Raw genomic sequence first — 26552 nt, 5'->3', positions numbered from 1 at the left:
TGATATACAACCATTGCTAGGTAGTTCGGGAAGGTTTCAACACAACAAGGAAGGGAAATTTCGTACAGATGTGTGTTTGTGCAATCTTTGACTAAACTGAAGGAATTACATTATTTGGATTATGTCTGTGTTACTTTCGATCAGACGAAAAGAGGTGATGCTTTTCGAAAAGGCTTTTGTAAGTGATGATGATGCACTTTAATTTCGAAGTACGTGCAGTACACCAGATAAATCATTTTAATTTGGAAGTAAGAACATTAAACCAGATAAAGTTTGGTATTCAAATTAAGCAGCAAAAGGAATGACAGATGTCTTCTGGATATGGTGAAGATAATCTTGGGGGAAACGCCTGAATGAGACCTGCACAAGTAACAGGTATTGTTGTAGTTTATTTTTCACGCAAATTTTTCACGCAAATTACCCCAACTTATTATCATACAAACCCGCAAAGACACACGCACATATCTCTCTCTCTCTCTCTCTCTCTCTCTCTCTCTCTCTCTCTCTCTCTCTCTCTATATATATATATATATATATATATATATATATATATATATATATATATATATATATATATGTCACCAGCATTGAATTGAATCCCATCTGAGAAGGTCACTTTATAATGACACTATTATTGATTTTATTTATAAATTTAGTCCGTCTTAAAATGTGTTATGTGCTATAATATATATATATATATATATATATATATATATATATATATATATATATATATATATATATATATATATATATACTTGCAGAATTTTGGATGACAATGAAACTGTTTGAATTTCCAGATATACTATATGAGCAATATAACTTGAGGATTCTAAAATGTGTTGACCGTTTTAAACCTTTGAGGATGTCACTGGATTATACTAAATTCTCCCATGGACACCATCCTAATTGTTGGCATGGAAAATTCCTAATAATAAATCCATAATTAATCCATTACGTAGCACCGGCCATGAAGATATATTTTGCTCGATATACGTGAAAATGAAATAAAAACAGTGCCTTTTATCGCCAGCATAAACACAGTTTTAATGTTTTATTATCTGTTAGACGAGCAGTCTGGACTAATAATACCAACACGTATCAATGAAAACAACCCTTAACAGCCCTACCTTAAACGCGCGACACATGGCATTCACTCATAGGGACACAACTGTTCAATTTCATATTCATTACGTGATCCGTACAGCAGCGTATTCTTTAATACACCTGTATTTCAGAACACACACGCACACACGCACACACACACACACACACACACATATATATATATATATATATATATATATATATATATATATATATATATATATATATATATATATATATATATATATATATATATATATATATATATATATATATATATGTGTGTGTGTGTGTGTGTGTGTGTGTGTGTGCTCAAAATCATTTTTCTTTGGGGTTTTAATGTTCCGCGTATAGCCTGAAAATAATTACTTTAGTTGAACTAGAATGACCTGTTCTTTTGACCTTTCAGTGGAATATTCAAACAGGACCTTGCCAATAGGAATTGGTGTGCTCTGCAACTTGTGTTATCATGCGGACCATGCAAATATGTATTGATGTGTATGCATCGTGTGCTATTGGGGACCATGCATTTAAGTACCTGTGTACATGCATCGTGTGTTATATTGTGGATCATTCAAATAGGTATTGGTGTGCATCCATCATATTTTATTGAGGACCATGCAAATATGTGTTGGTGTTCATGCATCAATTGTTATTTTGCGGACCATGCAATTATGTACTGGTTTGACTGAAACACGTTTTATGTTGCGGACCATGCACGTAGGTATGGGTATGCTTGAATCGTGTTTTATCTTGAAGACCATGACAAGAGGTATGTGTGTGCTGGCATTATGTTTATTTTGAGGACAGTGCAAATGAATACTGGTATGCTTGAATTATATTCTAATTTAACACAACCCAAATGCACGTTCTAAAACCGCAGTACCTTATGTCAGGTGAACTACAATGAACTGGTATGGTTTTCAAGTTGTACTACGTATTTCCAATCCTTTTTGCCTGACACATTAAAATTCTTGGCAATAAAAATACGCTTAATACAATGCCAAAGTGTCTACTGTTATTATAATGATTGTCAGCTAATAGTAGGTCATGTTGGTCACGCTATAAATTCCATTACAATGGATCAGTTCTTGCACCAGTGAACGTTGTGTCTACAATATCCAGGGAAAAACAAAGGTAAATATAACAAGCGTAATTGAAACGACGCGTCTTTCTAAGTTTTAAACATGACAGTTACGTTACGATCTTAAGTGGGTAAAATTATGCACGATACGGTGCTGACATAGACAATACAAAATCTATTTAGCATGCATGAAAACGCTAGGCACCTTCCGGACAATGCCATTGTGATACATCAGGACTGTCGGCCGACCAGTACATTCGATAATCCGGAATTCATTCGAAACAATTTGTTCTGTGAGACTTGTGATAGAACAGCTTAAAGTTGTTTTCGATTTAATTCATAATACTGTAAGTTCCTCTGTAATTTTAATTTTAACTTAGAGAAATAAGTAATTTGTTACATTTTACAAAACGTGTTACTTTTGCTTCTTTCTGTTGCTTAGTGTATGGCCATGGAGTCGTAACTAAATTGGGGACTCATCCGAGAGAAAAGATATAACAGCTACTGTGATTATTACCTACCCATCAGTTCTATGTTTGTATCGTTTTTAATGCGAGCCATACTGTAGGAGTAACGTTTAAGTTCAAGAATTTGGACTATTATTGAACATTTTTCAGCCTTTTGCACATGAAAACCTTGTTAGGCAACTACTCAATGTATGTATTTGTTTCACTTCTTTTTTCTGTGCTTTGCTTTGTTGCCAGTAAATAGAAAATATAAGCCTTCCTAAAACCTACGAGTGTCAGGTGGCATAAGATCTCAAATAATTTATATTGAATAGGTTTTGGTCATCAAATGATGTACAATGTATTTGAGATAGAGTAATTAAATTCCAGTACCAAAATGAATAAAACAATAATTTTAAAAAATCTACAGTAGAGCAAACGTAGGGATATCAAAAGCGCGAAATTTAGGCACCGAGACAAAAGTCCTGCTCTATTCGCTGTCTTCTTACGCTGCATTTTATAATTTCTGGTTGTATTAGTATTAAGAGTGGAGTTATGGCAGTAACTGGAGTAAAAAGGTCGAACAATGAATTCTACAGCTACACGTATCTTGTGTCGAACTTTTAAATAATTGAAATCCAGAATAATTCCATTGGACGCCATCAGGAACAGGACCACTTTGAAAAGCATATTTGAAACTCATGAAAACCCGTCCCATGTTGTTGCTTGAGTTTTGTAATCAATGTATATCCAATAGTACACGTCATTCTTTCGGTTCCTGGCACCATTCTTTCCTGACTCCTTTCTGTCGGTGTCTGATGCTATTATTTCAGTGTCTAAGTCCAATAGTTCGGTCCTGATTCCAATCTTTCGGTTTCTGATTCCATTCTGTCGGTGCCTGGTTCCAGAGTGAACAGCAAAATTAGAAGCAAGACCAACAACGATGACAGCAACAATCATCATTTTAGTCGTTATCGTTAATGGAGTCGTCATCGTCGTCGACTGATCACTATCATTATTATCGTTATCATTATCATCACCATTACTACAAGCACCTCATTGCGACACATCAAATACATCTGTAACGATTCAAAGCTAAACACCATACCTTTGATGTTTGGAATGCATGTTTACATACATCGCATTTGTTCATAGAGGCAACAAACACGGTTCAAAATTATTTGGGGATGCGATACACAAAGCACGTAGAGATTTTAGATAAGTAAATGTAAATAGCCTTTGAGCATCTGAAGGGATGAAAGCCTAACAAGCTCTAATGGCTTCAACAGAAATTTAAAAACTGAAATAGAAAGTTGGTAATGAAACCGCGGTTATAGTAATAATTTATATAAGTGTATACGATTAGCTAAGAGGATGAACATTCATTCATTCATTCATTCATTCGCACGTTCTTTATTTATTTCATCTTCCAGACATTCACAATATTTCATTGCATTCTTATTTTTACTTTAAATGCATTTTCAGAATTAGAAGTGATGTTTTAAGATGAACATATTGGGTTTATCAAAATCTTATCAAACAAAATTTATCGGAGAAACGTTGGCTGCACTGGTATAAATAAGATGTAATAGCTTAAAATATGAGAGAGAGAGAGAGAGAGAGAGAGAGAGAGATGTTACCACACGTAAAACAGTACAAGTCTGTGATTCATAAACTCATATAGGAAGGTGTTGTGTTTCATTGCACACTCCATAACCCCCAACTCACACATCTGTTTTGATTAAAGCACAGCAAGTGTGCGCCTCCGAATGAGGCTCAGTGATAAATATTTTGAGAAATTATGACGTGTGAAATCGTCAAATATTAGATTTGATTTCAAAGCATGTGCCCATTAGAAGTTAGCTGTAAACAAAATAAGTTTGTCGTTTGTGGAGAAATCAAATCAATGAAAAATGTACACTGAACTTATATTTACCGCCCATTGCACAGCAGATGTTTATATATTTAAATGAAACAGACGCCGGATGTGTTGAGCCTCACCGAGAGAGAGAGCAATAAAATATAGACAAAAATTTGCTGGATTGCAAAGTGTCAAATGTTACCCAGATCTTGTATTTCACCAAAGGCTCTGCATGATTACACTGTCACACTTCTCTTCATCTGTGTACCATATCGCCTAGAATTAATCAACTTTTGCGGTGTTATGGGCTTTACTACGTTCTTTATATTTTCGTTGCTGTATACACTGATTCTAAGTACATCTTCCTGATCTTCTTTGTTTTCCTCGTATATTCATAATAATTATTTTTTTGATTTCATGCTATTGAACACGCTTATGTAAAAAAAGAAAAAAAAAACCCACAAAAAAACGTGCTATTGCTTGTGTATATGAATCAGCCGCACTCAGCGGGATTCATGTTACGACAACCATAAACGGGTCTAGATTATCACCGAATTGCGCCACTTACAAGATCGTTTCCTCATTACTGATGTTAACATTACAGTTACCGCAAGCGATGGAGATCAGTTGTGATGCGACTGAGCCAAGTTGAAAATGGAGCATACTGGGGAAAAGGGAGATTGATGATTTTCTAGTCGAGACCAGGATAACAACTGTCTCGCATCTTGATTCTAGGTTTGGTTTCTTACGTTTTCTTATATGACTCATCCTCTCCAATACATACTCATTCTTAAAATTAAGTTATCTTTCCAGTTTTCATTTCAGTTTTTCGAACTTTTTAACAGTTGACAAACTCAATGCAGGAATTAAAAGTGCAAAACTTCCTGTCGGGTGTGACAGTACATTTAATTATTTTGCTAAGATATTTCTAATCAAATTTGCTAAGGCAAAACATACATTTGTATAGCTGTTAAAACTAGGTTGTACATAAGGTTTAGCAAACGTATCTCACTATTAAAGATATAGCAAATATCAAAGGAAGGATTACAAATACTTTTTACGCAGATGATTTGAGTAATCAAGAAAAACATTTTTTTTTTATTCCAATTTAATTAGCTTAGTGTATTTTATATTAATTGTTTAAGTTTGGTTTAATTATTTTGAATGTTTTAGAGTACTATCAATCAGTAACATCGCTTTATTTTTAATATTATACGTGCTTTCACGCATACCAGGAACTCCAATGCACCCCTAGCCTCAAATGTTGGCCGCTAAATTTCAGGGCTCGTGTCCATTGTATGCAGAGTGGACATTTCAGTACGTTAGAATACTTGCTTGCCATTGTCAATGTCTCCTTAAACGTAATCTCTTGGCGCATGCGTAATGCTTAATTTTAAGCGGGGAAAAGTCCATTACTCAAGATTACATCTGTGTTTACCTGCATCATAGAAAGATACCGTGTCACCATAGTGGGACTTTTATCGGTGAGTTTCTTTTTTTTGTGTATTCGTAGTGCGTTTCAAAAATAGCTCATTCTCAGCTTTAGATGTATTATAATGGGTGTTGGAACTTAAAACCGCGCATTCGGAACTCTAAATACATTTTAATATTGTTTGAACTTACTTAAAAACAGCGCATTCAGAACCTTATGTGTATTTTAATAGCACTGGGACTCGCTTCAAGTTCATGTGCAGTTTAAGACATTAATTCTCTTTCCGATCTAAACTTAATAGTTCCATTCATGTGAATTCCACATGTCGTAATATCCAAATCATTTGCAGACATAGGATCTTCAGGTTAAAATATCCAATTAATGCTGATCTTGCAAAACAAATTATTTGATTAATATGGCTTTTGATCCTCCTAGGTGTTTCTTTGCTTAATAATGGTTAAGAAGTGTTTGTTTACCATATATACTCATAAAATAACAAAATAATGTGCACGGTTCATAAAGGAAACACAAACTATTACAAACATGCAGGTATTGACAGTTCTAAACAAGAACTATAAAAAAAAAATGTATGTTATTATATGCGCTAATTGAGAAACGTATTGATATTTTGGCCTTTTTTTCTTCTTATGTGTTCTGCCGTATAAAGTTGACATCTGACTAATAAATCTATTTACAGTTGTAAACAGTGCTATGTCATATTTCAAGTCGATGATTGATGTTGTGTCCAGTTATGTACATAATTGTATTATACAAATAAATTGGTTCTATGCGTTGAGATAATCAGTTTGGCGATTTGTGCTGTTGTAACTTAGATCAGTCGACGGGACCCCGAGTGGCCGAGTGGTCTAAAGCGCTCTCCGTTACGGATCACTGCCATCTCACCTCTGTCTACGTGGGTTCGAGTCTCGGATTCGGCTAATGTTGGTATGTGAGAAAGCTTGCCAGTAGCTTCTCGTGGGTCGGTGGTTCTTTCCGGGGTTTTTCCGGGTTCTTCCTCCACCATTAATACTGGCCGCCATGTATAGCCTATCGTGTGCTGAAAAATGGCGTTAAACCCTACAACAATAACAATAAGATCAGTCGACACGCGTACTTATGAATTCCTTAAAAGGTTATGCTAATTATTAATCCGTATGTTCACCGCAAACCTTAATTTGTTTTCAGTACGCGCACATTACCTCAAACAAAGCTTTATATATTTCGTGGCCGAAGGCTTATTTTCAGTGGCAATTTTATACATTCCTGATTTTTGCATATCACCTCTCTCTCTCTCTCTCTCTCTCTCTCTCTCTCTCTGTGCATATATCCTTCTTCTCTCTCAGAAAGTATTGTCATTTCATTATTGATATTGCTAATGATGCCATCATACCTCATCTGCCTGCATTAATGAAAACATCATTATCGTCATCATTCTCGTATTACCGTATCGTCCTTGTCAGACAACGTTGTCGTCGACATTGCCATAATCACCATCTTGTATGTGCTGAAACATGCATTTAAAAAAAATAAACTCGACACTCTCTAGGACATTTGAACGCGCCATGTTTAAAACACCCAAATACCGTGTATTCATTGAAACAAATGCTAAACTCTTTGACCCTGAGGATTATTGTTTGTGTGGTTGTTTCGTTCTGTATTTTTCGGAGTAAACGGGCTTTTTGTTGGGCTTTGTGGTTATTGCGACCTAAATAATTGCAGAACATCAAACTCAGACTTTATTCACAGAACTGCAGCTTAACAGCAATTACTTCTGACTGAAATCTCAAACGTGAGGTGTGGGTTTAGGATGTGGTGTATGTGCATGTGTGTTAATAGCACTGATTTTGTTGTATGTACTAATTCTGAAAATTAATGTGCGGCAAATATTGCGTAATTAAAACATATATGAATAAACAAAGGTTACAGTTAAACAATGCTCATCTGAAGCAGTAGGGAAAATTGTGTCATTCAAACAAAGGTTATATCTATTTACTGCAAATTTTTGTTTTTATTTTCTCCATGGATAGTGTTAATTGTGTCATATAAGGACATCAGTGCTTCTAGCAACAGAGTGTAAAGAGAAGTGATATCCTGTAATGTCATTTCCCAATGTAATTAATTACACGGGTTAGTAGAAATATGTTACAAGTCACTTACTGTATATAAAACACGTTTGACACATAATCTAGGTTATTATCTAAACTTTTGATACGATAATAACTTTCCAACTTTTAAGTAGTAAATTAACATTAAATATAAACAATTAGAGGCCAAAGTCTTCTTGTCAAATCCGCAAATTTTGTTGTCTGACAGCTGTTTGTGTGTGCGTTTATGTATTTGTTTATGTATTTGTTTATGTTTATTTCCAAGAGATTTCTATATGGTTTTCTGTATTTATATATCTCATTTTGTAAACGCATTAGTTGACGATGTATATATCATGCTTGCGTTCTCGTCTATGATGTGTCTCATAATTCTATGATATGTATAATATGTATCTTAGCAACCTGATATACTCTTTGTTGTAGAGGTTACTAAGTCATTTAGACAGTCAGTCATAGATAAATGCATGCACGCACGCATACGCGCAAACAAGTATATATATGCATAAATACATGCGTCATATGAAGAAAAGAAACTACATATAGAATTACACTGTTATAAGTTTTACATTTCATTTTCTTTGCTATCTCGGACTTAACGTTAAGCACATAACACTATAGACGTATTAACTTTTCGAAATATTATCATCATCAAGCAACTGTTAAAAGATCAGTGCCATGCTCCGCCAAATGATTGCAGATTTGCATAATTGCAGGTATTGAGATATTTCGTTTTGTCAATACGGTAGCTTACACAGTATTACAATTGTATTACTACTGTATCTATGTCACTTTTCTGTTCTATTTTATGATCTTGTATTATTCTGAATTTGTTTAATCTGATGTAATCTCTTTTTAAAGAGGAAATAAAGTCAGTCAGTCAGTCAGTCAGTCAGTCATACATACATATCATATCATGTTGGTGACCGCAAACAGGATAGCTTAATTCTACAATAAAATGTGTGCCCTACTATCAACTAACATGCCCTAACATGATATTAAAAGTAAGTAGTAAATTAACATTAAATATAAACAATTAAAGGCCAAAGTCTTCTTGTCAAATCCGCAAATTTTGTTGCATGACAGCTGTTTGTGTGTGTTTATGTATTTGTTTATGTATTTGTTTATGTTTATTTCCAAGAGATTTCTATATGGTTTTCTGTATTTATATATCTCATTTTGTAAATGCATTAGTTGACGATGTATATATATATCATGCTTGCGTTCTCGTCTATGATGTGTCTCATAATCCTATGATATGTATAATATGTATCTTAGCAACCTGATATACTCTTTGTTGAAGAGGTAACTAAGTCATTTAGACAGTCAGTCATAGATAAATGCATGCACGCACGCATACGCGCAAACAAGTATATATATGCATAAATACATGCGTCATATGAAAAAAAAAAACTACATATAGAATTACACTGTTATAAGTTTTCCATTTCATTTTCGTTACTATCTCGAACTTAATGTTAAGCACATAACACTATAGACGTATTAACTTTTCGAAATATTATCATCATCAAGCAACTGTTAAAAGATTAGTGCCTTGCTCCGCCAAATGACTGCAGATTTGCATAATTGCAGGCATTGAGATATTTCGTTTTGTCAATACGGTAGCTGACACAGTATTACTATTGTATTTTTGTCAATTTTCTGTTTTATTTTATGATCTTGTATTATCATGAATTTGTTTATTCTGATGTAATCTCTTTTTAAAGAGGAAATAAAGTCAGTCAGTCAGTCAGTCAGTCAGTCATACATACATAACATGCATGCTTTTGTTTGGGATTTAAAGGTACTTTTCAAAACCATTATTAGCTATATCATGCCAAGGATACATCTAAGCAAATGTGATTGCGTGTGTGCGTATGTGCGTGAGTGCGTGTGTGTGCGCGCGCGCGCGTGTTTGTGTGTGATTTGCATTTTAACGGCGCTTTAAAAAAGCTTCAGTCACATCGCTACGTCTGCAATGTGGCAGTTTATAGTGATGTCTAGCACTGGGGTATCATGCCGCAGACTTGTAGCATCATGTCCCATCCAGTTACATTATCCTGAAACCAGGCCAACCAGTCCTAAAACTAACCTCGTAACGCTGAGCGCCAAGTGAGACCGAAGTTATTACCATTTTTGATATAACTCGGCTTGGGTTCTAACCCGCGACCTCTCGCATCTGAAGCGGACTCCCTAACCACTGGACCACCGGAGCGGTCCCGTTTACCTCGTTCTTTTATGCATAATTTACAAATTCCATTAAGATTTTTATTTTAAAGCCTCTAATTCAACATTTATCTAGAGCAGTTAAATATACATAGAACAAGCTGTCAGATTTTACTTTGATATATATATATATATATATATATATATATATATATATATATATATATATATGGTACACTTTCTACTTACGTACGAAACGTTTTCGGTACTATTTCGTCTACATGGATTGATATGCATGCGCAGTCAGCTCTTCCCTCCATCCTTCGTTCATAGAATTGTCATAGGAAAGATCGCAGGAACAACTGATAAAATCACTGTCTTAGATTTTATTGCTGACAATTTTGTTGATAAATAGTATTGGAAATATGAGCACGCAATTATTTATCGGTAAAGAACCCTTTTACAATTTCTTAGAAAGAAGTCGGGGTGGAGGGGGGGCAAGGATCAAAATAATTGTCGATCAGTACTGATCAGGAGATCGCACCTTTCGTTACTAAAACATAATTAGTGAACACCATTGAAGAAGAAATAGGTCTGGTCTAAGCATTTGTTAATTATTTGCAAAATACGAATGTTACATGTTATTGTCAGTTGTCTGCCGGTTTATTATTGTTTAACACGGGGCGGGAGATATTTTTCCAGTATGAAAACAAACAAACAAACAAAAAAAAAAAAACAAGACGGAGCTGGAAAGATTACTCCAGTACGTAAATACACGGGGCGCGAGAGCTTCTTTCCCATATGGAAAACACACGGAAAATTGCGGGTATGGAGATATTTTCCAATATAGAAAAAAACGGAGCTGGAAATGTTTTTCCAGTACGGAGAAACACGGGGCTAGAAAGATTTTTCTAAAAAGAGAATACATTCAGTTTCTTCTTGTCTCACCGGTCATCGTGTCTTGCCTTATTTCAATGACTGTCGAATTTCTCATTATCAAGAATGGAAAAACGATAGCAATAAATATTATTGTTCTAATAACTGTATATTTAATACCTAAAGAAAAAAAAAAAAAAAGAAAAAACAATAACAAAAAAAAGACAACAACAGCAACATAAAATTTGAAATCTGGAGGAATTTATGATCCAGGTTAAAGCAATGAAAGCGATTAAAAAAAAAAAACAAGTTAAAATTATATATTCATGATTTCCGCGACCGCTTTGGATTGGTAATTGATTGCATGCCAATAATAACTTAATGGTAATGTTGTTATATTTTGCTTCGAAATTTGAAGAACTTTCCTTTTGAAAATATGTAATGCATGATGGAACCAGCTGCATCTAAAGTAAAAGCTAGTTATTGACTTGCCTTTTTGCTTCAGATATTTAGAAATGTTTCGTTTTGAACGTCTTGAATGAATCAACATTGTTTTGGAAAGATTTGTTTTTATCCGCAATACTAGTTCTTGACTTGCATGTTGTTAATGGTTTGTACGGCACATTTAACACATTCACTGTATCGTGGAGAATAAATGGGAGCTACGTGTCTTGGCATAGCTCCGAAACACCCATACAATCACGTGTGGGTCGGGGGTGAGGGTGGGGGGGCTGACTCATAGTGGGATCAAAGTATAATGAGTGATAACATATTAGGCGAAATGTTGAATCTTCATTTTTAAATAAAATGATCTTGCCGACTCGGCAAGTTTTACTTATGCCAAATATAGAATCAACTTCCGTCCGAGGTACACGAAAATAATAATCATCATTACACTGCTAGAACAGTGGTAGCGGAAATGTCTTTGCACAGTACAACGTGACGGTTTGCTTCTTTAGTGATATATACATAAACATGAAATGTAATTGTGCATATATATATATATATATATATATATATATATATATATATATATATATATATATATATAAATTGTGCATTGTTTGTTAGCTTTGTATATATTATATGCTATGTTTTTATATGAAATTGTATTCTGTAGCTAATCTTGTCCTAAATCAGTTAATTTTCTACCTGACCAATCATTGTTCTTTTTATTTTGTAAACAGCTAATATATTATAATATTTTTTCTATAAGTTTAGATTTAATGTTAGGATCATTATTAGAAAAAGTAAACATTTATCTTGGCCTGAGTCAAGGACATTATGTTTACCATGTACTTTATTATAATTTGAGTAAATTTATCTTGGTCTGAGTCAAGGACATTATGTTTACCATGTTCTTTATTACTGTTTTAGTAAATTTATCTTGGTCCGAGTCAAGGACATTATGTTTACCATGTTTTTTTTTTAAATCAATGTTAGTAACAGACCCTGTCTAATTGCAGCATGGATTGTGCTGGAAATGAACTTTTGTCCTACATCCTGGCTCTTCTTTTGCGTCTTAGTTTTTATATAATCTTGGTTATTTAGAAATTATCCATTTGTGCTCTACGATCGTGAGGCAGAATCATTCGATGTGTTCAGTGTTTGAATTGGGCTGAAAATATCAAATTCAGATTATTCTTCTCTGAAAATACAAAGTGCTCTTTAATATTCTTGCAAAGAGACTTAACTGGGAATTACAGTGAATTCGAACAAGGACAATTTTGATTGTTTTACTGTGATTCATCAAAAGACTGTTGGCTTATGATTGCAATTCAGACAATTGGTACATTATTACAATAGTGACTACAGACCGTTACAGGCATTAATTCGCAATACCGTAAGTTTCTTTTCACATTTTCACTTTCAATTCTAGCAAACTACATTATTTGTTGAATTTTACAATGTATGTATGTATGTATGTATGTATGTATGTATGTATGTATGTATGTATGTGTGTGTGTGTGCGTGAGTGCGTGTGCGCGCGCGTGTGTGTGTGTGTGTGTGTGTGTGTAACATGTTATATCGAAGTGAGCCTGTGAAAGTTTACAGGATATTCTGAAAGAAATGATGTTAAACACATGAGGAGGTTGTGTCTCTAGAAAAATATAATCATTCTAGTGTAATGACAACTGAAATAAACCTAACGCGATGTGGAGTAACCTCAAGTAAATAGCGGACACATGGGCATGTAATAAGGCTTTAATTAATAAAATATTATTAAATCAGTCAATCAATGAATCAATCAATCATTCAATCAATCAATTAATGAATCATCAGTTTAATTAAAGTTATTCAGCTAACAACACGGCGTAGACATCAATCGCATCATTGCCATAAATTAAAGGCAACGCGTGCACATATATGTTGTATACGTGAGTTTTATCACTCCGAGAGTAGAAAACTGCTTAATATGGAGCCCTATCAGTCATTTGCGATACATTTACTTGGCATTTCATTTTGGAAACGACTTCATCAAAATCATGGATAGTATGTGCATTAGTGTAAGCTTCGATTTGCATTAATGTGACATTTTACGAAGGCGTGATTTCTGTGTTTGAAACCTACAGCTTTCAGATCTAAGCGTGAAACAGGTGTGATTCGTAAATTATGACACCTGTGGGCTCTCACCGGGTAAGATGGTTTATATTATTTAAGGCACAACCTTTAAAACTACATAAATCAACTTTAGTCTCTGTATTGCTTGTTTTGTTGTTATTGTTGTTGTCTGTCGACCTGCGTGAGTAATGCCGACGCTTTTAAATTGCACCAAAAATTGAGACAGACAATGAAACAGTTAAAAGATAGACTGGATGAGACCGACACATAAGCATGTGCATCGTAAATTATCACACAGGTTGGCTCTCATCTGCTAAGATGGTTTATATTATTTAGGGCACAACCTTTAACTTTAGTCATTTTATTGCTTGTTTTTTGTTGTTGTCTTTCGACCTGCGTGAGTAATGCCGAAGCTCTTAAATTGCCAAAACAATTGAGACAGGCAATTAAACAATTAAAAGGTAGACTTAATGAGACAGACAGACAGATAAACATGTGGATAAAGACAGCCTTGGTGGATCTGTGACCAGAATTGAGCGGATTCGAGTCGAACAACAGAATCAGTCCTAATCGGTTACCGTGGTTTGTCCTTGGGCAAGGTACTTTACCATGTTCACCATGGTACGATATAGCCTTAATGTGTTGCTGTGACGTACACAGCAAAATCAAAACAAAACAGACAACGAGGACGATAAAAGTCAGATAGAGGTATAAGCCACAAAGAGACGGACAGTAGACAAACGGACAAAATACGGAGACTTTTTTAATACAGAAACTGAAGTTGAACAAAAATATTGCTGACATTTAAAAGTCTTCTGACAATAAAGCTTTGAAAAGGACAAACACAAAAGGTACTTTACATTTGTTTTCTTTTTGTTTATTTAGAATGGCGTGGTTCAGTGCGTTCAGAAATGAATTTGGTTACGCGAACTATGGTGAACAGCGGATGCCAGTTATAGTGGATGTTCCCTTAACTGTAGCCGTCTACGTTTGCTTGTGCATATCGGTTGCCTTTCTGATAGCCGCTGCTGGAATACGAGGAAAAGAGGTTATTTAACCGTATAGACACCAAAAAAAAAAACCAAAAAAAAAAACAAAAGAAACCAAACAAACAAACAAACAACGACAAAGCAACTAGCTAAGCAATCCACAAGACAACTTAGCACACATTGCAACCAAGCAACCTACCCTACCGATCAATCTATCTACTAAATTACCTAATAATGTGTACAAGTAACATAACAATGGAGGCTAATATCATAATATTTTACATTGATTTTTTTATGTGTAGGCATCTAAACTGTCATATTAAAATAAAATATTCACCTAAAGGTATATTTGTAGAGAACATTTGATATATTAATATTCTGATATCCTAAATTCATTGATCTTTGGGTATGACATGTGTTTGTGTATAAATAAAATTTTTATTGCAGAGATGGTACACTTTGATTCGCGTAGCATTCAGTTTGCTGATTGGATCAATCATTTTTGGTAACTCTCTCTCTCTCTCTCTCTTCTCTCTTCTCTCTCTCTCTCTCTCTCTCTCTCTCTAAAAGCAGGACCTCTTTCCATGATGATTGTGATTTTACTTTGTATAATCACTGGTATTACAACGACACTATTCACTTTAACTCAATATATTTCCAGAAGCTATGAAGCAGACAAGATGGAACAAGATCCAATTACGTTCAATCTCAGAAAAAAATCGATTCAAACCGAATGCTTTTGGCAAAATCTATGTAAGCAGCATTTTAATTGGTTGAATGATTTTGTTATGCTTTAAAATATTGTCATCTTTATCAGCATACTTTTCTTTTACCTCGTCTGTTTCTATTATTATTATTATTATTATTACTATAATAAGGGGCCCGAGTGGCCGAGTGGTCTAAAGCGCTCTCCGTTATGGATCACTGCCATCTCACCTCTGTCTGCATGGGTTCGAGTCTCTGATTCGGCCAATGTAGGTATGTGAGAAAGCTTGCCAGTAGCTTCTCGTGGGTCGGTGGTTCTTCCTGGGGTTTTCCGGTTTCTTCTTCCACTATTAATACTGGCCGCCATGTATAGCCTATCGTGTGCTGAAAAATGGCATTAAACCCCACAACAACAACAACAATATTATTATTTATATTATTATTGTTATTATTATTATTATTTTATTTTATTATTATTATTATTATTATTATTATTATTATTATTATCCAGTGAGCATTCATGGGTACTGCTGGCAGATTACATATAAAGATATCAAAGCACCGTACATCTACAGATCGGATAGCTATATTGACGGCAAGATTGGCATCAGGATTGGTCTTTATACAGTCAACATAACTCTCTCAGGTACATTTAATTGTGTGCACGTAATACATTTGTTTGTTACATATTTAATTTTATATATATTGAACATCACTGTAACGCGGTTTGTTGCTACACTCATTCCGGTATAACGCGATCAGACTCAGCTATATAGAAATATAGTACTGTTTATAGCTAATGTGTGTCATTACATATTGAGTTAGTGGTATTGTTACCAGCTAGTGCATAATAACGTGTATGTTTGAATTAGAGGTATTATTACCAGCTATGGTGTGTTAGTGTGCATGTTTCAGTTAAAGGCATTAATTTTTAGTTATTTCGTGTTATCACGTATGTTCAGGTTGGAGATATTGTAATAGGTTACTGTATGCTAATGCGTGATTTTTGTTAGAACCATTAACTTCCCTCGGTTCGGTGGTCCCTGCTGGGGTTTTTCTCGGTTCTTATTCCTCCACCAGTTGTGTTGTCCGCCACTATATCTATCTATCTATCTATCCATCTAGAGTATATATATATATATATATATATATATATATATATATATATATATATATATATATATATATATAGAGAGAGAGAGAGAGAGAGAGAGAGAGAGAGAGAGAGAGAGGGGGGGTTCTGCTGTGCAATCGGTTCTTGAACATGTGGGGACCCCCTCTCTTGAAGTGTTACAGCGCTGACCCGCAACGCTTTATTTGTGTGTGACGATTCAGTTGTTCAGAAACATCCCGAAACCGATTAGCTCCTTCTTCGCTCCTCTCTCTTCCGCCAAATTCAGTTTGTGGCTTCCGCGGCCAGTTTGATAACCTTTGTAACTAAACTAATGAGGCTATTCCCTGTAATCGCGATGCAAACCACGGCATCCTATTTCCATCGGTAGATTCCATGCCTTCCATAACAGTCTGCTGGCACGTATTAGTGACTGATACTTGTCCAATTTCCTGTCATGGGCCTCCTCTATTCTGGATTCCCATAGTACCTTCTGACTAGGGTATAATATTCTGTCTAATTGTTGGTGTCACAAGCCATTTCACTCTTACATTCTGCAGAATAAGCTCTCGTTTACCGCTACAGCCCTTAACCGAACATCTAGCTCTTGTCGCCCGCTCAAGTCCATCGCAGCATCTCTATTCCTCTATTATCCATGTTGTTGCTGAACTCTTTCAGCTTTAAGCGCATGGAGGACTTTGCACACTGTAGCACGCATTATGGTCCAGCCTTTCCTCCGTATCACAAGGTTACACACTGTAGCACGGATTATGGTCCAGCCTTTCCTTCGTATCACCAGCTTTCACCGTGCGTTGTACTAGATTTAGGATCCGAGTTCAGCCCATCTTGGTATGGTATAGTTAAATCCCCATCTCGTTTTCACATTTTCACCACGTGTATGACCACGTGATATGACCGTTTAGTCGATCAACCTCCCCTGCTCGTGCACGACCTTAAGGGTATCTCAGAACGTAGGCCTATATATCCATAACGAAGTTGTAGGTTTATCCTTTAAAGGAGCTGTACGCAGAATAAAACATTCTTTTTCAACCAACCATCATTTAAGTTACCTACAAAGGATATAAAATAGTAAAAGCTACAAAATAACAATTATCATTCTACCGGCAAAAATTAATTGGAACTTTAATTTTGCAGGTAATTTTGAAGGAAACAAAGTAGATTATAACGAAGAATATTTATTAGAGGACAGTAAGTATAACTAGTTCTTATCATTTTACTGACACAATAAAACTTATATAATCTTCAGGGTCATTTATTGTCCCAAAACTTCAACAGTCATTCAAATTAATTGGAATTCATCACCTTCATAAGTTGCTGTTTATATAATTCTGTTAGAAACAAATAATGTTCTTCAGTTCGAAAATATCTTGTAGGGTTGGATTTTGGTGAATTTTCATTTATTTGTTATGCCTGCTCTGCGACGAGATGCTTAACATTCAAAATCAGGTCCCACGTCATGTAGTGTGACCTATTTGAAATGACGTATTTACATGGGAGCAAGGATCCATAATAAATATATACCAGTCTGGAATCAAATCAAGTATAAAATTGCTGGTTCAGTCCTTTATACCGCGTTTTAACAAGTGCATGACGGGATTGATATATAGTCTATTCAAATGTTTCTTTTTTCCATTGCGCTTGTTCTTTTACTTGTATTATCACTGGTGTGTAATAATATATATATATATATATATATATATATATATATATATATATATATATATATATATATATATATATTTGAGGGCAAAATACGAATACGTAATAGGGTTTTCGTTTCTTATGTAAACAACAAGTTTATCATATACTTGCAGTTAGTGGACCTGCGATAGAACTGCACCATGCGCTAGACCGTGGTCTCCCTCACCCAATTCTGATGGTCTTACAGCATTTCAATATGGACGATGGCGGTCTCAGATTCGGCCGGAACTGCAGATTTGCTGGATATTTTGCTGGAATTCTTTTATGGTTAATATTTCAAGTACCCTTTCTTAATTCGGTCGCTGTTCTTTAATTCTAAATTTAAAAAAAAAAAAAATATTAATTGAAGGGTCACTAGCGTTACAGTCGCGGCACCTCACAGACGTGTGTGTGAACTACAGTGCAGTCTCGTATGACAATCATTCTTCGATCTTTATACGGCAAATGTTGATATACTTCGGACAATGTGCGTATTATGTTATCAGAGTAACGAAACCAATATAGTTTCACTCAGTTTAGCCTTCTTATAGCCTGTTTTTGGCTTTAAAATGATTCAGTTTGATTCTGTTTCAAATGTTTAATGTTTAAACTGAGAAAGTTAAGATTTTGTTGTTGGTTTTTGTTGTTGGTTTTTTTATATAAAGTAAAATCATCTCCACTCTTCAAAATGTATAAGAAAACGAGTCAAATGCGACCATTTACATAACAATCATGTGTGCATTTTCAAACAGAGTATAATCTGCAGGCTGTTGAAGTAACGGTCAGCAGATTCTTATGAAGTTAATCATAGTAAGAAATAGGGCTTAAACACAGCGTTGTGTAATCTGGCATGAAACGAGTTGCTCGTGCTTATCCCAATTCAACGGAATTTATATCAAGAATGACAAGAGAAATATGGGAAATACACAAGAAGCTAACCACGGATTCTTATTTCTACTTCATGTTCCAGATGGTTTTCGCTTATTTTGTAACATTAACTAGCTTTTAGTTTTGGAAAATCACGTTCCGATTGAAAACAATTTGTATATTAAAAATACATTCTTGGTGCAAACAAAGTTTTAAAAACTTTGGGAGATTGGTTATGTAACTACAACGATATCTCATGGTTTACACATGTTCACAATATTTGCCACAACAGAAGGCAATATTTTAATCCAATTTAATGGACGGTCGAGAATTATTAAAATGTGACAAGTAACATATATAAGGAAAATGTTGGTCAAGTTTCCCATTTGAGTTAGGCAGTTTTAAAACACCAATGCCGTCGTTTTGATAAATTTCATCATTTTATCCATATTAACTAAAGTTTGTAAGGAAAGAAATTATTTGTAAAAAAAAAAAATAAAAATACTTGACATTAACCTTTCTTTGAAAGAATCAAGGTATTGGGTTTAATCGACGTTCAGATATTCAGTTTAGAAGAAACGACACCTATGATTTCCATCGCCGACGTTAGCTTGTAATTCCGTTCTTCTGCGGGAGTGCTCCAAAAGTGGTGACGTCATGCATTTGACAAATTCCGCTAGTGTCTAATCTAATAATACCAACATTTGCACATGGCGGATACACTGATTCGAAAGGGAAATAAGAGAGCTATACTCGCTTTTTTAAGTGGATCTGAAAAGTTTGAATTAGATAAGTTTGTTTACATATCATAAACTATGACAATATGCTTGAACTTTTTCCTTCATTTCATATGCAATTTATTTATATTTGGAACAAAATAGTCAACATTGACATTACATAGGGATCGCCATCCGTTTTCGACAAAACGGGTGTTGGATTCTTATGTTAACAACGGTGACGTTATAAATTGTTGTGTTTCTCTTTTCGACTGAAATCGGATGACCCACGGATGTCGCATATCAACGTCGGATTAATTCGCAGGCATGTGAAAAATTTCATTTCGAGGGAGAAATTACATTGCTCATACTGCACTATTTCGTCAATATTATCTAGTTTTAATTTCACCCAACGATATTTAAGAGCAATATTTTTTCAAGATTCAGTATTATTCAGGTGATTGGGCATATACTACCTTTTGCACGGAGGGCGGCATTTGGGACTTTAAGAAGGGCCTCAAATGACATTGCTGATAAAGAATGTTACTTAGTTTAGAAATAAAACGTTCGGACTAACGAAATGAACGCGCATTTGTGGGATTTGACCAGTGTGTAATTTTCCCCCTGAAGTATGAACCAATATAAATTTGATGAAAAATTTTCGCATTAGAGCAAACTTTAACAAAGTATATTTTCTTTACTTCAGGACGGCTTTCGCATTTTGGATCGCATCAAACATAATTCTTTGTAGCGTAGTTTGGCATGGAGCAGTTTGTTTCACCGTATCGGGCGTGTGTATGATTCTGGCTACAGTAGTGTACCAATATCTGAGCCTATCCTTGGGGTTCAGGCTGCCAGGATCCCAGGGGGAGGTGCAGTTACGTCACGGTTGGTGTCTCTGGTGTAATTTGACCTTAGGTAAATAACATACTTCTTATTTTCTCGATTAGCCGATGGACTGGTCAGTTTTTATGTGACAGATTGATCAAATGATTGCATGATTGAATAGGTTACTAACTAAATAATTATTCCTTGGAATGGTTGATCTATTTTCATCAGTCAAGTTATTATATTATTTATGGTTTGTTTGTTTGTCGGAGTAATTTACTGACTGAGAGATCGGTCGGCTGATTGATGGGTTGGTTACATTATGGATGGATGGACGGACAGACAGATGGAGGGACGAATGAACGAAAAGATAAATCGACGGACCCGCAGCTTCACATTCCATCAGTTTATTGTTTTTGTTCTGATAAGTGTATACATCAAAAGTAAATAATTAACCAGGTGGTAGAGTGACATTGACTGACAACTGATTGAATCAAATAAAACAATATATAATACATTTCTTTGCAGATAGTTGCCTACTTTTCACTCATTGAAAGATATTACCTATCATAAAGGGTACATCATGAGAAAGACAAAGTGTAACATGCTATTAAATGTCAACTATTTCACACTATATAATCTATCTTGTGTTTTTCTCCTCTTTTTCAGGCATCTTAACCACGTTGTTGGGAATCATAATAATTATGGCAGATTACAAGTACCCCAAACAAGTCGCTGCTTTCTTTTTGCTGGAAACGGCTTTAGAAGATTGCAGTAAAGATTATTCTTACAGATACAGTGCCTCTCTAGTGCAAGATAACAAGGTAGGCAGATATTTTTGCCCCTCTACTGCCTGATAACAAAGCAGGCATACAATGTGCAAAATAACAGGATATGCAGATAATTTACACCTCTAGTGTAACATAACAAGGGAGGCAAATACTCTAGATAACAAACCAGGCAGATACACTGCCACTCCAGTGCATGATAACAAGGTAGGCAGATACTCTACCACTCTAGTGCAAGATAACAATGTAGGCAGATACACTGCAACTCTAGTGCAAGATAACAAAGCACGCGGGGAATGAGTATTTGGACAAGTAAAAATCGGATTAAAATCAATATATCCAATGTCGGGTCAAGTTCTGCTGACATTTGGAATCACCGTTATTTTCCATTAGTTTTAGCAGCAGTGTTAAAAAAAATTATTGACTAAACTGGAACTTAGTGTCTCTTCCAAGGACAAAGCTTGGCAGGCCTCGGTCGGTACCGAACGCGTGACCCAAAAATACGAGTACGATACTCAACCATGAGGTAGCGCGGCTCCGTTCAGCAAAGTATAGCGCCCATCTCTCGATTATAGATTTCATCTTTTTAAAAGTGAAAAAGAAACTTCATTCGCACCATATTACTAACAGTCACTCTTAAACAAAATGATCTTACACGGTGTTGTGCGGGTATGGAGATAAGATATTGGGGGATGGGGTCTGATGCGGGGTTGTATATTTGAAATAGACTATTATATCGTGTGAAGTAATTCAAAATGCAAAATGCCACCCAACAGTTGCAATAAATATTTGCATCTCATTTATTCGTGTTTACCACTCGCCAAAAAACTATTTAACAAATAAGTCATTGCCATTTAAGACCATTATTTTGCTCTAATCCCATTTCATTATTATTATTATTATTATTATTCCAGAATAACGACATGCGCCATACAGCGACATCAAATCGATATCTGAAATACAGCTTCGATTCCAGTTCAAGCCAAAAGAAAAACCCTATTTTCGGAGGTTCAAATAGCGATCTGTCGACCATAAACGGAAGTGATAGTGTTTGTACTTCCGATGGGCGGTTATCCAGAACTGGAAATGACTCAAGTTCGGTAAATTCTACCAGCTACGTTGTGCAAAGAAATAACACATTCAATGAAAAACGAACGGACTCCTCACTGAACATGCTAAATGAGATTTGTGTAGATGTAGAATTAAACGGCAATGATATGAATACAAACAAATCTTCTGCCATGGATACATATGTGGATGTTACAAGTAAAGACACTATACCTGCTATTGTCCATGCAGAAAATAATAATCAAATAAACAATGGTACAGAGGACACGCATTTTAAGACGTTTACAGACGAGTGTGAAGACAGAGATGAGAGTTAAACAGCTATCGAAATGACGTCAGGAATGACGCGTTTATTCACGACAATTTTGAAGTCATCAAGGATGACATGAATTCCAGTGAAAATCTACAAAAAAAGATTATAGTAGTTTTGAACATTTGATTTAAACATATTCTACTTTAGGAAAATGCTAGTGTCTGTGTATTCACATGAACTATATCTGCAATACGTTTCCGTCCAGAATGAAAACAAAACCCAAAACAAATGAAAGAACAAAGCAGAAGACGTACTACATGAAAATCTGCTACAGATGTCATGTGCTTCCAGGTCTCGGGTCGAGGGCTACCATAGTCTTTCATGTTTTCCAGTGCGGAAGGTGACTCCTCTTTTCCATGCAGTATCCATATTTCTTGCACTTGAAATACATTGTTAATATATAATCATAAATTTTTGCTTTCCTTGGATGTAAACTACGTCATTGTAAATGTCATGGAAATGTTTAGTGATCATTATATATAGCTTTATATTTTCTCATTGCTTCTTCGTCTTCTAGTTTTGTTAGTTTTGTTAATTTACACTGTTATTGTGCAGATGATAAATTAGTGTAAGGAGCTGTAGAACTGGATTAGGTTTCGTTTTGTTACATAGATACATTAGACAAATCAAATATTTCATGTTTTACATACATGTCCTCATTAGTGTTTAAAAAAGACTTTATTTTTTTCTATCAATAGACTAGAATCTTGAGTTATGGGCAAAAATAATATATTTCATTAGTTGTTCTGTTTTTATGGTTCGAACATATATGGAATAGTTTTTTGTTCCTGCGTTTTCTTGTGGAAATCTGTTAAATGTGTGTTTGTGTTTGTGCATGTTTGTGTTTGTGCGTGTGTGTGTGTGTTTGTGTTTGTGTGTGTGTGTGTGTGTGTGTGTTTCTTTATCTAAAGAAGGAATGCAATATTCACTAAAGTCCTTTGAGAGATGAAAGAATTACACAGTCCAATAAATGTATAGAGTACGCAATTACACGGTTATTGACAAGGTTTAGATATTCCATACATTCCTAGCATATTTAAATATCTTGTCAAGGAAAGTGATATATGTAGCAATATGTATGTGTTGTTGCTTGAACATAAGGATTTTACTCCTTTATAAGGTAAATGAGAACACGATTTTTTATAGTCAATAATGAAACACCAGAACCTATTTTCAAACTTAAATTTAAGCTTATCATGTCATCAAAAGTTTGATGGTTTCAAATTATAGTTTTACATAAAATATCAACAAAAACATGTGACTAAAATTGGTATATCTGAAAATAATAGTTGTAAACTGATATTGAAAACATGACACATCTATTTTGAGTTTGTCCTTATATATATATATATATATATATATATATATATATATATATATATATATATATATATAATCTGGACTTTTAGACTCTTCAAAAGCCGATTTTTGAATTTGAATTATAAAGTTACTGTGTATAAGACAATACATACATCATTGTATAATAAATCGAAAGCGTTTACATATGCAGCAAGCATTTTAAGCTTTGGAGTCCTTAGAGTCATAAAACAGCAAAATCTATTTCTTTTATAAACTGTGAGTTGAATATATTTAGTATGATATTCTAAATTGTGTACTAAGCCGTGTTTCTTGGCTTCGTTTACTAGTATCCAGTATGCATGTCGTTCTTTCAATCAGATCCTAACTGTGTGGCTGAGCTGTTTTCAATATGTTAGGACATTTCTTGTCTACAATATTTGTTTCTCTTCACCGTCTTTGTAAATATAATGGGCTTTGCAACTTTGTTTTTTTTTATGTATATATGTATGTCACACATTATTTGTTTGATATCTTCTAACTTTATGTACGGCTGCCGTGGGATGGCTCTCCGACCCATGACCAGCCTATGACGGGGATAATAAATTTTTGAAAAAAGTTAATACCTGAATAAAGTTTCACCCGTATGTCTCGGAAGACAGAAATGACGAGTGTGAATGAAATCCTGAACTATTCACTCATGACATGACATAGAAGATAGGATGCTTAATAAGATATGTAACAAGCTGATAACGTTGTATTGGTGGTATGTTTGCAATACGTTTTTAAACCTTTCAAAATTTAACTTTATTTCGCACCATGCTGAGCTTCCGTAAAACAATACCTCATACATATACTTTGATGTGTTACAATAATCTTGTGCGCGTATTTATGCCACGTACTTACTTGCGAGATACCAAATTAGGTCAACCGTTTTTAAGAACTCCTTAACAAACCTTGAAAAAGATGCCGGTGTCATGTCCAAGGAAAACGATTGAAAAAGAGGGATCTAGAGGGACCATAATTATGTAGACATTCCTGATTTGGAGAAAACTGAAATTCATAGCTAGTCAACAGACAGCAAACGGAACATAACTATAACAAATCTCGAACATAACGTAGAACCAGACTGAAATTTTGACAAAATTTGCCAATTACATCTATTCAAAACACGAAATATGTTTTTACAAAAGTAAATGAATAAATATATAGATAATGAAATGACAATTTCAAATCTTTGAAAATAAACTTGTTATGTGATACATTATATTTTATTTAATTCTCTCACCACGGCGTTCTTGGGCGAGACATGCGAATATGGCTCTTGACACGAGAACAATGTTTTGTGGTCCCTCTCTAATGTCACAAACATGTTCGAAGAACCGACAATAACCTCGGTTTTTGGATAAGGACCCGCACCACTTCTGAAGCGCAAGCAGGCAAAAACAAATATGGTGGATCTTTATTAGTTGATGCTGCATCATAATATTTTTGCACCGCGCAGCATCAGCCTTTTTATTATTATATTTTTTTTAAAGAAAAAATATGTCTGTACTAGTCTTTAAAAGATTACAAATTGGTTTTATGAGTATTTGGCAGTAGTGATTAGTGATTGGTGTAATGAATTCCAGTCTTTTGTTGTTTTGGGGGAAAAGTTATATTTTTTGCTATCAGTTCTTGCGTAGTCGGGTATCATATACCGGTTTGTATGTTTTGTTGATTTCAACTGGCTCGTTTTGGCCTGGTTAAGTTGTGGCACGGTATTTGTGCTTTGATTTTCAGGCCTTTGTAGAAAAGAATTAATCAATTTTCCAGTCTCCTATTTTTGAAAGGATTTACAAGAGAACGTATTCAATATTGAGGTCATATTTTGTGGTCTAGGTGACAGGTTGCGTCTTATAACAGTTAAGAACGGGTTGCTTTTGGTATATATTTCTTGAATTTGAAGGTTGTGAACGCTAGTGATTGAAAGCACTAAACATTTTTTAATTGTTTTCTACAGAAATACCTTCCAATCAATATGACATACTGGTTTTATGGCATGTCTTTATTGTCATTTGGATGATGTTCCCGTTTTAGGTTGAAATCTCACGCTCTACTGTCGCGCCCACTGTTTTATCATGCTAATATGATTTTGTAATATGTAAGGATCCTGCCCGGCTTTGATTGATTTGTAGCACACACAGTCATCTGCCAAGAGGCGAATTTCCGGGTTAGTTTTAATCATAATTTCACTGATGTGCAAGGAAAATAATAAATAAAAAACCACCGACCCAAGTACTGAGCTTTGAGGCACTCCCGATGCTACTTTTGGGCCAAACATATTTGGAACCATCTGTCATCACACATCTTTGTCAAGAACATAAAAGTTGTCTATCTACAGTTCTGTAACGAAATACTATACTTTTTAACAATTCTAGGTGGTCAGCGTCAACAGTTTTTCAAAGTCTAATGTAAAAATGTCTACTTGGTCCTTTTGATCTAAACGTTTAGCCCAATTATCATTAATGCAACAATGCTGTGTTCCGCAGCTC

General features: G+C 34.8%; 1 protein-coding gene across 3 annotated transcripts; it reads left to right on the top strand.

Annotated features, from left to right (window-relative positions):
* Positions 1-24641, top strand: LOC149771697 (dual oxidase maturation factor 1-like). Of its 3 annotated transcripts, XM_089948211.1 has the most exons (10): positions 1-375; positions 5103-5233; positions 14522-14684; positions 15073-15130; positions 15842-15976; positions 17597-17650; positions 18277-18430; positions 20432-20643; positions 21223-21377; positions 22256-24641. In XM_089948211.1, the coding sequence occupies exons 3-10, from the start codon at positions 14523-14525 to the stop codon at positions 22724-22726; spliced, it is 1401 nt and encodes a 466-aa protein (XP_089804337.1). In that variant the 5' UTR covers positions 1-375; positions 5103-5233; position 14522; the 3' UTR covers positions 22727-24641. The 3 variants fall into 3 exon arrangements, with proteins under 3 accessions (XP_089804337.1, XP_089804339.1, XP_089804340.1); XM_089948213.1 differs by lacking the exon at positions 5103-5233; XM_089948214.1 differs by lacking the exons at positions 1-375; positions 5103-5233; positions 14522-14684; positions 15073-15130 and adding an exon at positions 15148-15378.
* The last annotated feature ends 1911 nt before the right edge of the window (positions 24642-26552 follow it).

This window comes from Sinohyriopsis cumingii, unplaced genomic scaffold (genome assembly GCF_028554795.1).
Source record: "Sinohyriopsis cumingii isolate HCF-2022 unplaced genomic scaffold, ASM2855479v2 utg001711l, whole genome shotgun sequence".
Classification (NCBI taxonomy): domain Eukaryota; kingdom Metazoa; phylum Mollusca; class Bivalvia; order Unionida; family Unionidae; genus Sinohyriopsis; species Sinohyriopsis cumingii.
The sequence above is the reverse complement of the archived record's forward strand: the minus strand, read 5'-3'. Positions and strand labels throughout refer to the sequence as shown.

Coding starts and splice junctions, on each gene's coding strand:
- LOC149771697 (XM_089948213.1), top strand. CDS start 14,523: ATGGCGTGGTTCAGTGCGTTCAGAAATGAATTTGGTTACGCGAACTAT. Junction 14,685..15,072: donor CTGGAATACGAGGAAAAGAG/GTTATTTAACCG, acceptor TTTTTATTGCAG/AGATGGTACACTTTGATTCG. Junction 15,977..17,596: donor AGTCAACATAACTCTCTCAG/GTACATTTAATT, acceptor TTAATTTTGCAG/GTAATTTTGAAGGAAACAAA.